This window comes from Schistocerca gregaria, chromosome 2 (assembly GCF_023897955.1).
Source record: "Schistocerca gregaria isolate iqSchGreg1 chromosome 2, iqSchGreg1.2, whole genome shotgun sequence".
Lineage (NCBI taxonomy): Eukaryota > Metazoa > Arthropoda > Insecta > Orthoptera > Acrididae > Schistocerca > Schistocerca gregaria.
Window position 1 is genome coordinate 309,708,848 of NC_064921.1, and position 15,137 is coordinate 309,723,984.

The following is a 15,137-nucleotide window of genomic DNA, read 5'->3' on the forward strand; positions in this document are numbered from 1 at the left end:
TGGTTGTGGGATTTTTAAACCATATTTCCTTCGTCCAGGTAACTCTTTGTATTCCACTATGCCTCATGCTCAAGTCTTAACCATACAACCCTCCCGCGTGTCAGCTATTAGTTTGACCTACAGAAGCAATTAACAACCTTGCTGACAAGATGAAACCACATACACGTCACAGTAATGTTTAGTCAATCATTGTGTAGAAGGTAATTAGAACAAAGACTTTTCTAACTACCCATGTCAGCTCTCAAAGGAAACATTTTATTTGCAGCTATTGGACGACAGAGTGACGTCTCATACAAAAAAAAGTGCGTGCTAGTTATTTATTCGTCGCCGATGCTTCATAAACTACATCAACATGAAATACTGACACACTGTAACTAAGCCCTGATACAAGTTGTTCGACTACAGCTGAGGGTTCCTACACTCGCACCAATTTATCGGCCGACCGACTAATCAACCACACACGTCACGACCGACTGCACGCAGCGCTTACAGCGTCGCCATGTTGTTGGGATTTTCTTGCATTAACTTCATCTTGTCTCTGCTCTATGAGATACCACTTGGTTTTACACAGCGACAAAAACAGGTTTTGCTTGGCTGTTTTAGGAGTAAAAAGGCCAAAAAGAAGTGCAAAGAAGTGGCTAATGTAAGGAAAGAAATTCACCAAAGTTCTCTTACTTAAGCAGGTGGGATCCTGTCGTCCAGCGTAATTATCTAAGAATGGATGAATCATACGTTCTGGAGGTGCTGGAGATCATCAAACCATTCTTAACTAAAGAGAATAGAGTCATAAGAGAGGCTGTAAGCAGCGATGACATGATTTCCAGCCATTGGCAGACGTTAAGAGGACTTCAGCTCCAGTGCTGTTGCAGGCCTACAATTATTTCCTAAAATGATTCTTGCAACTTGCAACGTGATTTACAATTGTCTGACGATATACATTATGGTAAACCAAAATAAATGAAACAAAAGACGTACATGTAAACGTTAATAATTTACTTGCGTACTTAGCCTAAAAGATGACATGTAAGCTTAAGAAACTCATTTCAGGTTATAATAAGAATGACTATGGATGGTGGTGGCGCACACCATCTGACAAATACAACAGATACGTAAGAAAACAAGCATTTAGTAGCTGTCAGAACGGTAAAAAAAAATCCGTTATTTGCTTTTCATATCAGAGGCCTTGGATACAGGCTGGGCTTTATTACAATAATGAAGCCAATTCATTTTATGAATTAACGTCCATTGAAGTCTGATATTTCGGATTCTTTATTTCATTTCCTTTAAATATCGTAAATAAAAGCTAAAAACAGAAATAAAACATGTTCAAGGAATTTTGTTTTTCTCTTTGTGCCACACGAAAGCATTATGGATTCCTTAAAAAAAAAAAAATAAGCCCATATATTGCTACACTCCTCGCACGGTATGTACCACAATCATCTCTAGTCTTTGAATTGCTCCAGAACCTCTGCCTTTAAGGTTCAGACAGTCTTGCGCCTTGTTATGTGTATTAGAACAGCATTTAATCCCGCTCACGGTGGTAAAAGACGAACTTCCGTCGGGCGGTTGGCACGACCCTGCTACACACGGCAGAATTTGTTGGGTGGAGTGATGGAGTTGCGGTCTTACCGCCCCGCCTCCTCGATATCGATAGGAAAGTTTATCGGTCGGTCGGCAAAAACGCCTACATACTTCAAATTTGACGGTCGGTAGGTTGATGCATGTGTAGGGCCCTTAACACATGTCGATAAATTTCTAGTTTAAAGCGGGTTTATTACTTGTATCGCAAGACCATCAACATAAAAATTTGACCCTTCAGAATCCTGCTTACAAGATAATGTCTATAAGAAAATTATATTACTTGGGAACAGAAGTTATCGATGACGAGAGGAGAAATGCACCAATTCGGCTCGAGTGGTGTATTCCGGCATGGCCCACACCACGTGACGAAAGGAATATATAACCTGGTGCGTCGACTAAACACTGCAAGTTGACGGCTGCATTGAAGATGGGTAACATCGCCGTCTCGTATCACCGCAATAATGTCTCTCCCGACAAGGATAGGAAGATTTTCGCTGCTATCGGCGGTGTTGGAGTTGTGAGTAGGCGTAGAAATATTGATTCGTACAGCTATGTGTCTGATAAGTTATTTGTAATTCATTTATCTAAAGTCTAACACCTTAAACTATGTTGAGAAGTAAAGAAGATTCAACAGTGTAATTCTTTGAACTCTGATTATCAGTGAACTTTATAGTAAACACTTTCGAAAAAGTATTCAAAATTTTCCTCGTTGTTCACAAATCGCTAAGCATACGTAGGAGAAACAACTATAACGTCCTTAAATATGTTGAAAGTTCATTGGACACGGGGTATGGAAAATTTTATTTTATACGTGAAGAAAAATTTTATCTGCTTCTGTATTAAAGAGAGCTGCTGATATTCTGATAAGTCAGAAGGTTGGCGGGGGGGGGGGGGGGGGGCGGGTAAACTGAAAAGATAACCGCGACCTTTTCCTTTCGCTTTTGTCTACCAAAATTTAATAACCTCATTAACAGAATAGGAAGTTTGACTTAATAATCAAAGGGCAGGCAATGTTTTTTGACATCTAGTAACAACTTTCCCTTATTCGATGTTAATACTAAGGCTGCAACGCACATGTTCATTACGTGAGTAGTTGCATGCAGTGGCTCAAACTTGTTTTTAAATAAATTTTGCTTCATTTGCTGTGCATAGTCTGATGCGAGGGGAATGGGAAGTCAGTTCGACGCAAGTAGGGTTCCTTACGTATGATTTTTAGCAAGCTAAACGTAGCCTACAAAATATTGCCAGTGCGCGTGGATTTCATGGTCAGTAGAACAGGTAGGTTAACAGCTGTGCAGATGTTCGGTTATGTAATGCCTGCCTTCATTTTAAATCAGAATACAAATTCACGTTTTATTGAGTGTTGAGTGAAGGAACCCATGTCGACTTCAGCGTCTTCCAGTAAGTTTTCGCTTGTGTCCTTCATTTGTGTCCTAATAAGAGTTGTTCTTGGTTAAAGCAGCTTGCCGCATCAGCAGTTGCGAGAGTAAGAAAGGCCCCGAAGCTGTTTAATTAAATGTCAATTCCATTTGATACTGTAGATTCTGGCAATGTTTGTCCTAGATAGCAATGTAACTGGATATTTGGTAATCTTGGGTTAGTACGTACCAAGAGCTGTAAATTGAAGTTACCTACAGTGTGACGAATCGTCTGCTGGCTAATGCTATGGTTTTTCTTTTTCTTGCAGTGTTCTGCCCTTACCGTGATTATAGAAATGTGCGAGAAGCTTGGTGGCTCAAATAGTCATAATTGGTCTGCTCTCAGGTTTATGGGACCTCAGATTTGGTTGCCGCTCAAAACTAAAGAAGGTAAGGTATGATGTGAAGTGTAAAATGTAGAGGCGTTCTGTGCTGAAGTCGAAGATGTTAAGCTTCTGATTATTTCCTTGAAATATGCTAGTACCAATGTAAGTACATGATCTTTTAATAGTAGTTGCAGATGTGCTATTAGTTTCGACCGCTGTTAAGCTAGTGATGGTACAACCAGTAATTATCGTAGGCTGAATCTAACGGTGTGAAACTCTCTCCCCCTGCGTTAACCTAAATATCTAATTAGAAGTTGCTGTTCATTGAATAGTGGCGGTGAACGCTTCTTCCATCACCGCCAAACGGGTAAACACCCATAATTAACCGTAGTCTAGGTTAATTACTTTGGTTTCTGATATCGTACTGCAACAGTAACGAGCGGAAAAAGACGAAGTGAAAGTGACCATAATACGCAAACCTTCTTAGGATATCTCAAATTACACGATGTCGACTGGAAGCTACTATCAAACTTAACCTGCCTTTACTCTGTTAGACCACAATCTGACGCTGCATGCTGATAAAGTGATCAACATTGTGTAGTTTCGTGCGTTCCCTTTTATCACCTGGAAGATAAATGAAGTGTACGCTTTAGATGGCACTGCTTTGGACGTCTTACTGCACTTTCGACATGAGGTTTTCTCGTAAATCTTAATAGTCGAGCATCTGTGATACTGAACTTGATATCCAGAATACTGGATAATGCATAGACCGTAGTGGTAATTACCCTCGAGAATTCCGTCGTCCTCTGATGAAACATATAATCTAAAATCTCTCAGGATTTTTGGACACCTCAGAGCTAATATTGAACATGCTACCACCGGTACTTCGTTCAAAGATGCTGATAACCATGTTAAGGAAATCCCATTCACGATTCCTCAATCATATCACTCTTTACTGCTGCCGCCTCACTCAAAACGTAGCAACTGTCGATCAAGCTGGTACAGAAGAAATAGTGGTCATTACCACCTCTGGTAACCAGCGTTCAGCGTTCGGGAATTGCTGGTTGGATACGGATATTTTAGTCCAAAAGCTCAAAGGAATCTCAGAATCATAACTCTGACAAATTATTTCTTACTGTTGCAGACTTCAACGTCGCCATCATTATACTGATTTTCTCGATCATGTATGCCGCGTCGGCCACTTTACTCATTTATGCCGGTTGGAATGTAAGTTAATTTTAGTTTCAGAAATTAGACTATCATATATGAAACTGTAACAGTAACTGATAACTATCTTTCAGCGAGTGAAGGACCTGTCATTGACGTGGAAGATGGTAGAGGTCGGAGTCCTGATCTACCAGATGATAGCCGCACTGATAACGGCGAACATGTTTTCTGTGGCGGACTCGGTTCTCCTATCCGTAGATACAGGTATGTGGCTGTGTAAACAACCGACAGTGTAGTTTGTTTTTAGACTTCATTCTGTGCAATCTCAATTTAAAATGTACTAATTCGATCCTAGAGCAAGATGGCTCTAGTTAGTGTTCGGCCTCTGCGGTCAGAGCAAACCTCATCCAAATTTTCAGCTCCAGGTTGACTTCGTCAGGGTTTCTCTTAACTAATAAACGGTATGGTTAGATAAGAGAATATTGTTGGTAGCCGGCTGGCGTTTCCTGGATCGATGTTTTGCAATCTGACAATGGATTGCTTGAACTGAATCTCTCTAATTAGACAGAATGTATAGAGTATTAATTAACTTTATAATTTCTAATTACGATTAAATGACACAAAGCTGACGTAATTTTCTATGGAAAAATTTCGGGCGATAGCAGTCCCAGAACTCCGTCCCACGTGAAAATCTGCGGTTGAGTTCTGACGGTACTCAATACCTTTCGAAAAGCCGCCCCGGATGTTAGTCATTCACTCCGCCCAGTGCGAGAATGCAAAGTACTACACAGCTGAACAAAGGCTATTGGAAATATCCTGATTAAGGTATCAGGCTTTGTCACAGAGCGCGGTTTCTATCATGTAACTAGTACCACAGGTATCTATGGGTTAAGCACGTCTTCCTTGCGATCCAAAAATGCAGTGTAAATGAAACAAAATCAGTACTTGGTCTTTCGTACGGATTTTACAGCTGAAACTAGTAATATGAGTGAAATCTCCAGGAGATGAGCTAATGTTAAACATAACCAAACACTAAATGATTAATCGAAGAGACTTTCAGACGCATGTACAGCTGCAGAGTAGCAATGCGAGTATGCTATTAATGTTTTGCATTCGCCCATGACGTTATCACACTACTTAGATTACTTCATATTTTTCGCTTAGAACTAAACATTCCTCAAAGTTTAAATACTTAAAGTGCATTTGTTCCTCGCCCTCACAATAGAGCGTGTGGGAGGGCTGTCACTTCACTATACTTCTGCCTCGGTCATAGGCACGCGCGAAATAGAAAAGTTGCGCTCTCAGAATTAAGGTTCAAATTTTAACCTGGGAAAGGTTGCTGGGGCTGACAGCTTGGGTGTGCTCCTTTCTCTAAAAAGATTGGGGGTCGAGTTAATACGATTCCTTGATACAGCCGGCTGTATCAACCGTGCTTTCCTTAGGAACAGTCAAGTTTCCTATAAATAAACTTGATAATTATAAAACTCGTAACGTAATATCTTCCAAGAAAACTCGAACAGTGCTTCCCCATACGCATAAATTGGTCTTACGGCGTAAATATCACATTCGTCTCGATGTGAGCCATAAGGATGTCTCCCATCGTAAGCAATTCAGCTTCCAAGGCAACTACCTGAGACTAGAATCACAAATAGGCGACTAGCTCCGTAGGTGGAATCAACAATAGTCCCAACAATGAACAGTGATAGCAACGTTTTGTTGGAAGGGCTGTTCCAGGAACTACGAACGTTACTGTAACGTGCTGCCTCGTTCCAACTTGGTACAGCAGTCTTCAACCATTCATATGGACTTCAAAACTTCACGTAATTTCCTGAACTTACCACTTAAAGCCTTGCTGTGTGGGGAAAACAAACGTATGAACAACTAGTTACTGTTACATGGATGGTAACTATAGGTCTCCAAAGACTTCGTAAAGACTAAACTATGACATACATGAACAAACCGTAGTGAATGAATATTCGTACTGGGGCCGGAAATCACTCGGGTCTTCACCACACTGAGATGTTGTAACCACTAAGTCACCCTGACGAAATAACTTCGTACAACTGCCCACGCTACCCCTACATAGCACGCCTCATGCCTCCCCCCCCCCCCCCCCCCCTCCCGGCAATCAAGGTTACCTTCCGCGCTTCAGCGCACTTCGAATTCACTCCAAACTCAAAGGTCGTATTGAGGATGAAGGCATGATATGGTAACACGAGCAGATGTACAAAGCATGTGCTAGGGTGGTGCAGTGGCTAGCCCAATAAATCTGGGTTAAAATATCTGGGCCTTAATACAAATTTTAGCTTGTCGCTTGAGTGTATATGAGTCGCTGTTCAATAGAGCGACTATAAAAAAACTATAATTTCTCGCACTAAAATTGAATCTTCTGATCCGTTAGCTAGATGCGCTACAACACGCCGTATTAGCTGCAATGTGGGGACTCCTAGTTCCCGCCTGTGAGAGGCAGGAAAGGTAAGACATGTTTAGTATAGACTGCCGTAGCAATGGAGGTAACACGCGACGAACAATATCCGGCTTTAAAATACTGCTTTCGTCTCACTAAATCTTGGGATGAGGCTTAAACAATGTTACAGGAGGCTTATAGTCTGTTCTTCCTTACAGCACTGCTCGAAGATGGTAAAAAATGTTAAAACAGGGGAGTCAAATTTCAAAGGTGGACCCGGTGCTCCTGTTACTGCTCTTCAGGAAGAAGACTGGTGTTGTCATGGACAGAATCGACGAATTACCTTAAAATCGCTTTCTAAAATAATATTCAATTCGGTGCCACCCACACATACGTGACACGTGTTTGTGCGCCATGGGTTCAAAGTTTTGTTCTTCAACAAAAGAACATTTGCGTGCAGGTCGTTAAAGTTGATGTTAGAGGAACGTATAGAGTTTCTTCTAAATGTAATCACTGCTGAAGAAAATTGGGTACATGATTTTGTTCCTGAGAGCAAACAGCAAAGCTCAGTGTGGAAATCCCCACCATCCTAACCGACCCCCCCCCCCCCCTCCGCCCACCAAAAAGTGGTCATACCATTCTTTGACAGTCCAGAAATAAGTTACCAGAATGTTGTATCTGCACACTTTTTCAGTGACTGGAAAAGACTACAGGAATGTCCTGAAAACAATGAGCCCATATCTGGCGCGAATACTGTACCACGATAATACGCGGCCACATATTGCCAATCCTGTTGGTGAATATTTCACAAAAATCGATGTGAACTGAAGCACTCAGCCTCCCTAGAGTCCCGATTTAGCCCCAAGTGACTTTACCTATTCCCTAACATGTAGATCCGCCTTCGTGGGAGGCATTATTAATCAGCAGTGGTGAAGGCTGTGGAGGCTATTTTGAAGGACCTACCAAAATTGGTTTCCAGCATGTATTAGAAGACCGGTGGAAACTGAGACAAGTGCATCGCATTTATGGGATATTAAGGACGATCAAAACTGTGAGGATAAGTAAAGGTATGTTGTCAGAATTGTTCTTTACTGAACAGACGTATGTTCAAGGTTTTTCTCCTCCCCCCTCCCCCCCTTATTAGTCAACCAGCGCTAATTTAAAGAGTTAGTCTTTCGGTCTAAATTGTATTCAAAGCATGCAATGAAATTAAAGGACACTAGAGCCCTTGCAGTGTTCAAATATTTAAGTTGCCTAGTGGAGATGTATCTCCAGAAGCAAAGGAATCGTGTCTCAGATTAAGCGATAAAGTGGAGTAAACCGTCAAAGTTGCAATGCCACTTTCGTTACCTCATGACTAATTTCAAGCCTAAGCTATCAAATCGGCCACCAATTTAGTAAATATCAATTACGCCAACCACGTACCTGTACATTAAACGTGTTGTAAATTAGTGGAGGGCAAACTTCAGCTAAACTTAACCCTGCCGAATTACTGAACATAGAATATATAGGCACGTGACTGGCGTAGTAGCTTCTGTTGAATTGCTCAGTGGATGATTTGATCAGCTCGGACTCGAAACTATTCATCAGGTAGCAGAAAGGTAATACTGCAACTTAGACGGCTCGCAATTTGTTGCAAAATTTGGAAAGCATTAGTTGAAGTCATGCCTTCCAGAATCCTGGAAATTTGTGAGAAAGCATTTACACAGAATGTCTAATGTCGGTGAGTGAAACGGAAATAAAACTCGACACGCACAAAATTCACTAAACTGTTCATCGTAGGACAAATAGTTTGAGAAATAAAGGATTCGATCAAACTACGACAAAGGATAGTCCACCGGTCGCAAAATGACTGATAAATTACAAAAATATTGCACCAAAAAACTTTCGATGTTACCTGAAAAATGTTGGATAAAATATTCTACTTCACCAGCGTCCTGTCTTACTTTTAATAAGACTGCCGCATTAGGTGATGCTGTAGAAGACTATGGCAATTATCTGTTCCTTTCATGGGTAAAAGACGCTACAAAATACGTTTACTTAAAACCTATGGAGTTAGGGTAGCCTTCTTCACTAATTCGAAAAAGAACCTAATCCTCTTACTACAATTAGCTGGTGACAAACTTTGTCTGGGGGTTCACAAAATTACGTGCGATGCCTGTCCCAAATATTATTAGTCACAGGTCGACCTCCAGCTAAGAGGTAAAAGGAATATTTTCGCACCAGAAGTGGTGACGGTACGCGAGTTCTCACCTTCGTTGAACATAGTGTACAAATGGCTCACACGCAAAATCCCCGGCCAGTACCGAGCTGTTCCCTTCTGAAGTTAATGGTATGAAATTAGACATATTAGAAGAAATGGTGTGACACTCCATCCTTGATAACAAGCTCCAGATAAAAACAATTTTTGCGAAGGTTTTATACCCTTGCTCAGTGCTCCACATTCTACTATAAGACAGGATAGCCAATGCATTCATGCGGCCGCTTGGTGTCGCAAGCTCCAATATTTCTAATACGGTACAAATAGACATCCCCACTTAGTTATAAGATCACAATTTGAAAATCGTGGTACAACCATGTTTTTAGTCGCATTAATACCCAATTCTTATCCTTTTCAAAAAACGTTGACGTCGTACGTCTCTTCACGCTTATGCACACGACTTTGCGTACCATTTTGGTAAAACCTGATAGCACTAACCACTTTGACCTCCGGTCTTTAGATACTAAAGGCGATGAAAGCAACATTGTACGTCCTTTACGCAATTACATTAAGCCTGTCATACTACTTTGAACATTTTCTGGTAAATAGCGCCAAGATTTCAATATAGGAACTTCACGCGCTTGTCCAAGCGTAGTCATCAAATACTGCCACCGACCCCATGTAATTGGAAAAATGTTACCCATCCCCCCATGTTTAGCCTGCTTCTAGCTGATTGTATTTTTGTCTATCCTGCACGCATGAGTTTTCACCATTCGTGGCATTTGCTATCCCACATGAATATTTTCAGCCTGTCCACGATCTATAGTTCTACAAAATCGTTCTCGAGCTAGAACATACGTACACAGGCATTAACTGCGTGCGCCTTTGACCCGATCATCGGATCACTTTGTAACACATTTTATCCCAATCATATGGAGGAAGACAAGATTCTTCAATTTGTCCATGCGCGTTCCTTTCCGACATTCTCACAGCCTAACTGCCGGCGGCACACCAGTTTAACTGAGAGCGCGCGGCCCACCGAACGTTGGCTGGGGCGAGGAAGCAGGCTTCTAACGTTAGAGCTAAGTACAGCTATTGACACGATACACACGTACCGTTCATATTGCATTTTTGCGAGTCTTTTTGCCCTTTGGGGCGTTCTGTTTTAATCTTAAACCCCGTCTCTTTAGGTGGTTTGTAATTTTAGTGTTCCGAAGAAGGTGTGGTTATCCGCGCTGAAACCTAGGTTTGTGTAAGCAGTCAAGGCGGATTCTTCACAATTTCCTGTACTGCAACTCTATTCGTCAGAGTTCACTTCCTGATAAAGGTACAACTTTTTGCAGTGTTGGGCGTACTAGCTGTGATCTACACAAGAATAGCGGAGAGCGCGTGGCGGGAAGAGCCTCCGCCAGCGGCGCGCCGTCGGCGACGGCGTTCTCCAGCGCCGTCACAGGACGACGTCGTGACCGTATCAGAGCCCACAGCAGTATCTGCGCAACAGGCCCGGAGGTCCCTAGAAGCCGTGGCCGGTCCCAGCGCCGTGGCAGGACCAAGCGGCGTACCCCGGCCGAGCAGGGCTGCCGAGCAGAGCGCCATGGGCTACGTTGACGTAAGAGCCCCGGCTGCGTTGCTTCCACTAGTGGAGTGTTACTCCAGTGGAGTCTCAATGTAGATTTGTCATGAAAACATGGGCAGCACAGTTAAGCTTCATTCCATCAAGCAGTCTTACTCAGCGAACTTAAACTGAAATTGTTTCCTAAGGACTCTCTTTTTGTGGTCTGTGCCGTCAGTTTTCGGGAATGGCTCAACTCCTGTAATTAAAATTAGGACACAGCCATCTCAGCAAGTACAAGGTTCCGTAATTACTTCAAATCTTGAGAAAAGTGTCGGCAATCATTAAACTACAACATAGCTGGGATTTCGCACACACGTCAGCAGATACTAGTTCAGTTTTTCGACGGAGCAGTGAATTAAGGTGGACACGGTGGGCAACTTACATCGTAATAACTTGACAGATGCACCAGTTGATGATTGAATCTTTCGCACAACTGGTTTAGTAAGATGTGGCTTTTCCTGCAGGAAATAGTGTGTTCACAATTCCATTCGCAGTGTAAATTGTCAACCATGTGGATAACATAAAATAAATTCGGTGTAATATAATTCAGTAGTGTTCCCTATTGCTTGTTGTGGATCCACAACTAATACTCTAGAACCTCCTAGAGGTTGTTAAAGGACCAGTACCTTCCTGTTGCATTATGTATGGTAGTCCTTCAAATGCAGACACTGGCTCTTGTCCGCTCCGCGATAACACCTTACGTAACATTTGTTACCCACAGGGCAAGTTTCTCAATGGCATTTTCACTGGACCGCTGCTTTCGTTGATTTTAATTTACTCCATTGCTACTGAAACTGGTACATGGTGGTGATTCGTGCCAAGAACTCAGTGCCTGAGTAACTTACGTTCCTCGGGTATGTATTTCTCTCCCCAATGCCTACCTCTAATGCTTGCAATACCAAGAAACGCGAATCGTTTTTCTGTTAAATGCTTTCAGGTTAAGGACCTTCCTTACGTCAGTGTGCATTCAAGTAGGCCCCTACGTTACATAAAAACGGAATTTTGCTTAAATTTTTTAGGCTGGACGTAAAGTAACCTCCCCGCCCCGTCGCCTTTCAAGGGCAGTATAGAAAATGCGCTCGTATAGTCAGGATAAATCACACTACTGCAGACATTTTTAAAAGATGCCTCACAGCGGTTTCCTTCTCACAAACCTCAATGTTGTGTCAAATTTACTGTAGTACAATGAATTTCGTAGCCACGTTCAGCACAATATGTGGTTGCTATCTGCAAACGTGTTCTCAATAGTTAACAGCAAATGACTATATACTAAAAGTCGTGCTTCATGCTGCTGTTTCGCTACATTAACAGCGAAAGTGTAAGCAGTTAATTTTTCTACGTTTCGTCGGGTCTACTAGTGATAGTTCCACAAGCCATTGAGGTTTTAAGTTCAACAAGTCGCTAAGTGCTCTTTCTCAAATACTGGATCAAGAAAGTTTGGGGATTTCCACGTCGTATGTTACATTCATTTCTTTTCCATTCCATTCCATTCCACTCCTCTTCGTCGGTAGGTAGGTGCTTCATCCTGCTGCGATTCTTCCCGAACAGTACATGAAGTGTACAGTTGCTTCGAAACTAAAATGGTTCACGAGATAAAGAACGAACACGTACGTATGAATTGATTGAATTCATAGCATTCAACTAGTTCTCATCTTTCACTGCCTTGATATAGAAGATAGGCATAAAACTTGAACGGTTTTTTCGGCAGCTAGGTGTTGCCGCAGCAGCTAGCCAGTTACTGCCAATGTCAACTTCGCATCGCGTCCGCCCCCTCATATTTATTGATAAAGTGGACCGGTGGATACCCCGTTAAAACTGGATACACAACATAAGACGAAGGTGAACTGAAATATGAAAAAGAAGAAAAATAGTGAATGGTTCAAGCACGATGGGACACATCGAATGAACTGCAAGAATCACCGCGGCGTGGTTGTGCGGTCACGGTACAAAGATGCAAAGCGGCGGATCGTTCTTCAAACCTCAATTACGCGAAGTTCCTTTCACAAAATTACGAACTTGCGGTCTGGTTATTTACGTGTCTGTTCTTCTGTAGTCACGGCAGTTGTCGTACTATAGTGACCATAGACTGTCATTTGGTGAGAATATATTATCGTAACAATTAAACGCGTTCAGTGGTGAGAGCAGAAGATACTGCATAGACGTAACACAAGCGAAAACAGGTTTGAACCACCTTACAACAAAGCAATCAAAGATCTAAAACTTCAAAAGTGGAACCAGTCATATATGGTACTTCCGTAGAACAAATAGGATGTATGTACGTTCCCTTTCTTGAACTTTGTTGTTCGAAATCACGACAGACAAAAAAAAACTCTGATAGTCATCAGCCGTCAATGACCGGAAGGTCGGTTAATAATTTGGTTAGAAGAAAAGGTGCGGGGCAAACTTAAACACAGATTCAAACACCGTGACCATGAACCACGACGCTGTGGCTATTCAAATTTGCTCGATGTACAACATCGTGAGCTTGTATAGTTAACTATTCCTATTTTTCTTTCTTTCCCACAGTCCAGTCAACCTTCCCAGTTTCATACTTTCTTTGTTTTCGACGGACTGTCCACTGGAAAGTCTCATACAGTCTTAAGACTCAAGGGGCCAGGGACGGGTGGGGGGGGGGGGTGGTTAGTGGTTAGTCCAATGGAAAGTTTCCTTGAGGTTTGGTCCCTCAATAATATAAATAAAAAATCAGTTTAACAGGTATCATAATGGTCTTGTAAGTGCCGGCTGATACTTTTGATGCCCTGTTATTTTTCCACGCGTCTGTGGATTTCAACTACATTTGTATCTGAAGCACTAAAATTCAACGTTCACAGGGTGACAGCGACAGTCTGGAGGAGGTGGCGGCCATCGTCGAGCTGCCTCCGCCTCAGCCTCGGCACGTCATCACGCCCAGGCGCAAGAAGTCCAGCGTCCGTACCGCCCAAGTGACGGTGCACAGCCCTCCGCCGGACCTGCAAGACATCGCCGTGAGTGAGGACGCTGACGAATCTCTCGGGTCGATAGCAGAGGAGTCCACCTCCGAGCGTTCGCACAGCTCTCCCTCCACAACTGGGAGCTCGCCACCTCGTAAGCCTACAGCTGCAAGACGTAGTGAGACGATCCTCGAAGTGGTTCCACAGGGTCCATCCACTTCAACTGCAGTGCCAGCATCCAGTGAGCAACCATCAGCTCAAGCACCTGCGTCACGGCAGACATCCGCGTCAACCGTAGAAGCAAAGTCCAGGAAGCGGAAGACAGATGCATCAGCACGCGCTTCATCTCCTGCACCTGCACCCACAGCAGCAAGCTACCCACCAGCAGAAGCAGAATCGCCCAGAGAACGACCTGTGTCGCCTGGTGAAAGTGAAACATCGCAGCAAACGCCATCCGCTACTGCCGGGTCATCCAGCACCGATGCGAAAATCGCAGACATATCAGCAACGGACATAGGAACTTCGTCGCCGTTACCGGGAGATGATGGATCACCTTCTCAGACCGAAGCAGACTCCGCACAGGCTACAGCCGGAGAGGCAGGAAGTGGAACACTTCAGGCTGAAACTGAAACTGCGGGAGAGCACCCAGCTGTGGGAACTGAAGTTGCGACGGAGGCGCGGGATTAGACAAATAGGTAGTAGCATAACAGACGCTGTCGTTGGTGTTTAATGCAGCCGTCAACTTCCCTAGAGTGCAACACTTACGATTTTTAGCAGTTACAATTATCTGCATGAAATTTTAGTGGTATGACAGTTTTTTATTCTGCATGTGAACGTTTTTTACATAAACCGTTGCATGAAAATACTGAAAGGATAAGTCACAAAATTGTGGTGGCACAATAGAAAGCAGTAGCGGTGGCAGTGCTTCGTCAGGGTGTTGGTGTAGAAGTTATCGAAATAAAGGACTGGTAGCGAAAGGTGCCATTGGGTACTGCTGATTCGGAACGTACCGAGTGCCCAACATAAAACAAAGGTCCAGAACGAAATTTTCACTCTGCAGCAGAGTATGTACTGATAGGAAACCTGCAACGTCGACTATTGCAATCGGTGCGGCGATAACTCCTAAGGTGTGTAATGGTACTTGAATTACGTAACCATTACGGCACCTCACCTCAACCTCTCGATACCAGCAGTATGTTTCTGCAAAATAGTTAACATATTTCTGTGACAACATACAAATTTGATTCCATTAATGTAAAGGTACTTCGATACATCGAAATGTATAGATAGCAATGATATTAGGTGTATTTCTTTTGTCACTATAATCATTGACGTACTTGTCACTCTAATATCTGGGCGCGTAAGCGGTTGTTAGTCAAGCTTTGGTCGTCACGTTAAAGAGACTCAAATTTTCAGTTCATGAAATGTGAACTGCAACAGTAAGAAAGATATTTCAAAGTATCTTTTATATTGTGATGTTTTGGAACGAGTTA

General features: G+C 42.8%; 1 protein-coding gene across 1 annotated transcript; it reads left to right on the forward strand.

Annotated features, from left to right (window-relative positions):
• The first annotated feature begins 1,988 nt into the window (after positions 1 to 1,988).
• Positions 1,989 to 14,693, forward strand: LOC126336933 (fibrous sheath CABYR-binding protein-like). Its single transcript, XM_050001107.1, has 6 exons — positions 1,989 to 2,098; positions 3,269 to 3,389; positions 4,470 to 4,552; positions 4,627 to 4,756; positions 10,443 to 10,708; positions 13,546 to 14,693. The coding sequence occupies exons 1-6, from the start codon at positions 2,009 to 2,011 to the stop codon at positions 14,329 to 14,331; spliced, it is 1,476 nt and encodes a 491-aa protein (XP_049857064.1). The 5' UTR covers positions 1,989 to 2,008; the 3' UTR covers positions 14,332 to 14,693.
• Positions 14,694 to 15,137: the final 444 nt, after the last annotated feature.